Genomic DNA, 2,524 nt, shown 5'->3' on the forward strand with positions numbered 1-2,524 from the left:
TATCTGGTATCACTAATCAGGCCTTAATCCTGGTGATTCATAAGAAATATTACCCAATGGCAGAAAATAATGGTGGAACATGGTGTCCTCATTATAATAAGGCTCATCTAATTTAGACCTTGGCTACAAAGAGACCTAAAACTTTAAAATAATGTGAGTAACATGCAGTATCATCCCTGTGCATCTGCAGTGAATTGGTAGACCTTATACTGTCAGCAACAATGATTTAAGACCAATCCTAAATGCTTTTAAGTATATCAAGTATACTTCTGATAAAATTTCCCCTTTCGTTAAAAAATGAAACAATTTTACTTTCTGTGTTGTTAGTACAGTGCAATTGTTTTTTACCCCACAGGATCCATTTCAGAGTAGCGTAAAGACCTGTCAACTACCCACTAAGTTTCCACCAAGCATTCAAATACAAATAAAGATATTTTCCCACACAATTAAAAATGCAACTATATAATACATTATTCCATCTAGTCCTTAGCATCATTGAAACCTCAAACTATAAGAACCTTAGAAATTGCAAGAGACACCCTTATGCAAATTGGAATAGGCAACCAATTCCTGATCAAAACCCCAATTGCCAACGCCATAAGTGATAAGATTTACAAGTGGGACCTCATCAAACTGACAAGCTTCTGCAAAGCCAAAAAAACCATTGAGAGAGCAGGGAGAGAGACTACAGAATGGGAAAAAAATATATTTGCCAACTGTAAATCTCACAAAGGCCTAACACCCTGACTTTACAAGGAACTGAAAGGTGCTAAAAAAAAAAAACAGCCCCATTAAAGTGGGCAAAAGATATAAATAGATGCTGCTCAAAAGATGACATGTGCATTCAACAGATACATGAAAAAATGTTCAGCCTCAGTAGTCATCAAAGAAATGCAAATTAAAATCACACTTAGATACCACCTAACTCCAGTCAGGATGGCCATCATCAATAACAACAAAAAAACCAACAAAAAAACAACAAATGCTGGAGAGGATGCAGTGAAAAGGGAACACTTCTACACTGTTGGTGGGAGTGTAAACTGGTAGTACAGACTCTGTAGAAAACAGTGTGGCGATTCCTAAAAGATCTAAAAATTGACCTTCTATATGACCCCGCAATCTCCCTACTGGGAATATACCCGGAGTAACACAAATCACTCTATGAAAAAGAAACCTGTACATGTATATTTATGGCAGCATTGTTCACAATAGCAACAATATGGAACCAACCATGCCACCCATTGAAAGAAGACTGGATTTTTAAAATGTGGTGCATATACACTGTGGGATATCATGCTGTCATAAAGAAGGACAAACGTATGAACTTCACAACAACTTGGATGGAATTAGAAGCTATAATACTGAGTGATCTATCACAGAAACAATGAACTGAGTATTAAATGTTCTCATTCATAAGTGGTCCTTGAACAACAATCATAAAACCACAAGAAAGGGATTGTCAGCAGAGGCAAACTGCCAAATGAGGGGGGAAACACCTCATCGATAAGGGTACCTGCATAATGAACATTTGTATACCTAACCCTGAATTGTACCCCAAATATTTAAAATAAAATATATTAAAAAATAAAATACAATTTGAAAATTTCCCCCAAATGTCTTTTGTAACAATGTGGCCACCAAAGAAAAACATATTCTCGCATGTAAATCCGTGATGCACTTGTCTGACCTGGGAAACTGAGGTCACTGCATCTGTGTTGAGTTGCTGAAAAGAGGCAACCCTGCAGCTGTGCCCAGCCTGCCTCATCCCCTGCTTATTTGCATGTTCCCAGAGCCCAGTCTACTGCTCTGAAGACTGATTAATAGGCTGGTCACACCCAGTGCAAGAATCAGTCCCAGTCAGAACACAGCATGGACATGAAGGCTCCTGCTCAGCTCCTGGGGCTCCTGCTTCTCTGGCTCCCAGGTAAGGAGGGAGAGCAATAGAAATTGACTCAGCCAGTGTGCTCAGTACTATCTGGTCAGTTGGGTTAAGTCCTTTTATGACATGATTAATTATAGGATATTTGCTATTGTGTTTCCAATCTAAGGTGCCAGGTGCGACATCCAGGTGACCCAGTCTCCATCCTCCCTGTCTGCATCTGTAGGAGAGAGAGTCACCATCACTTGCCGTGCAAGTCAGAATATTAACAATGAATTATCCTGGTATCAACAGAAACCAAGGAAAGCCCCTAAGCTCCTGATCTATGCAGCATCCACTTTGCAGTCTGGGGTCCCATCGAGGTTCAGTGGCAGTGGATATGGGAAAGATTTCACTCTCACCATCAGCAGTCTGCAGTCTGAAGATTTTGCAATTTATTACTGTCTACAGGATTACAGTGCTGCTCCCACAGTGTTACAAGTCATAACATAAACCACCCAGGGAAGCAGATGTGTGAGCCTGGGCTGCCCCAGCTGTCCTCCTTGTGGCTTCATCTGCTGAGGGCATTTCTAAGATGCAGCCAGATTTGAAGGTCATTAGGAAATTCTGTTAGAGGGGGGCATGAGGGCTCTACTCCAACCTAAT

The 2,524-nt window shown here is 40.5% G+C and overlaps 1 gene segment (V, D, J or C); it reads left to right on the plus strand.

The window, feature by feature from the left end:
- Positions 1-1,810: 1,810 nt before the first annotated feature.
- LOC103254584 lies at positions 1,811-2,371 on the plus strand. The segment is given in 2 exon segments: positions 1,811-1,924; positions 2,049-2,371. Coding segments are annotated over 2 exon segments (378 nt in total).
- Positions 2,372-2,524: the final 153 nt, after the last annotated feature.

The sequence above is a fragment of the Carlito syrichta genome, unplaced genomic scaffold (assembly GCF_000164805.1).
Source record: "Carlito syrichta isolate Samal-C Ts95f unplaced genomic scaffold, Tarsius_syrichta-2.0.1 Scaffold286154, whole genome shotgun sequence".
NCBI lineage: Eukaryota > Metazoa > Chordata > Mammalia > Primates > Tarsiidae > Carlito > Carlito syrichta.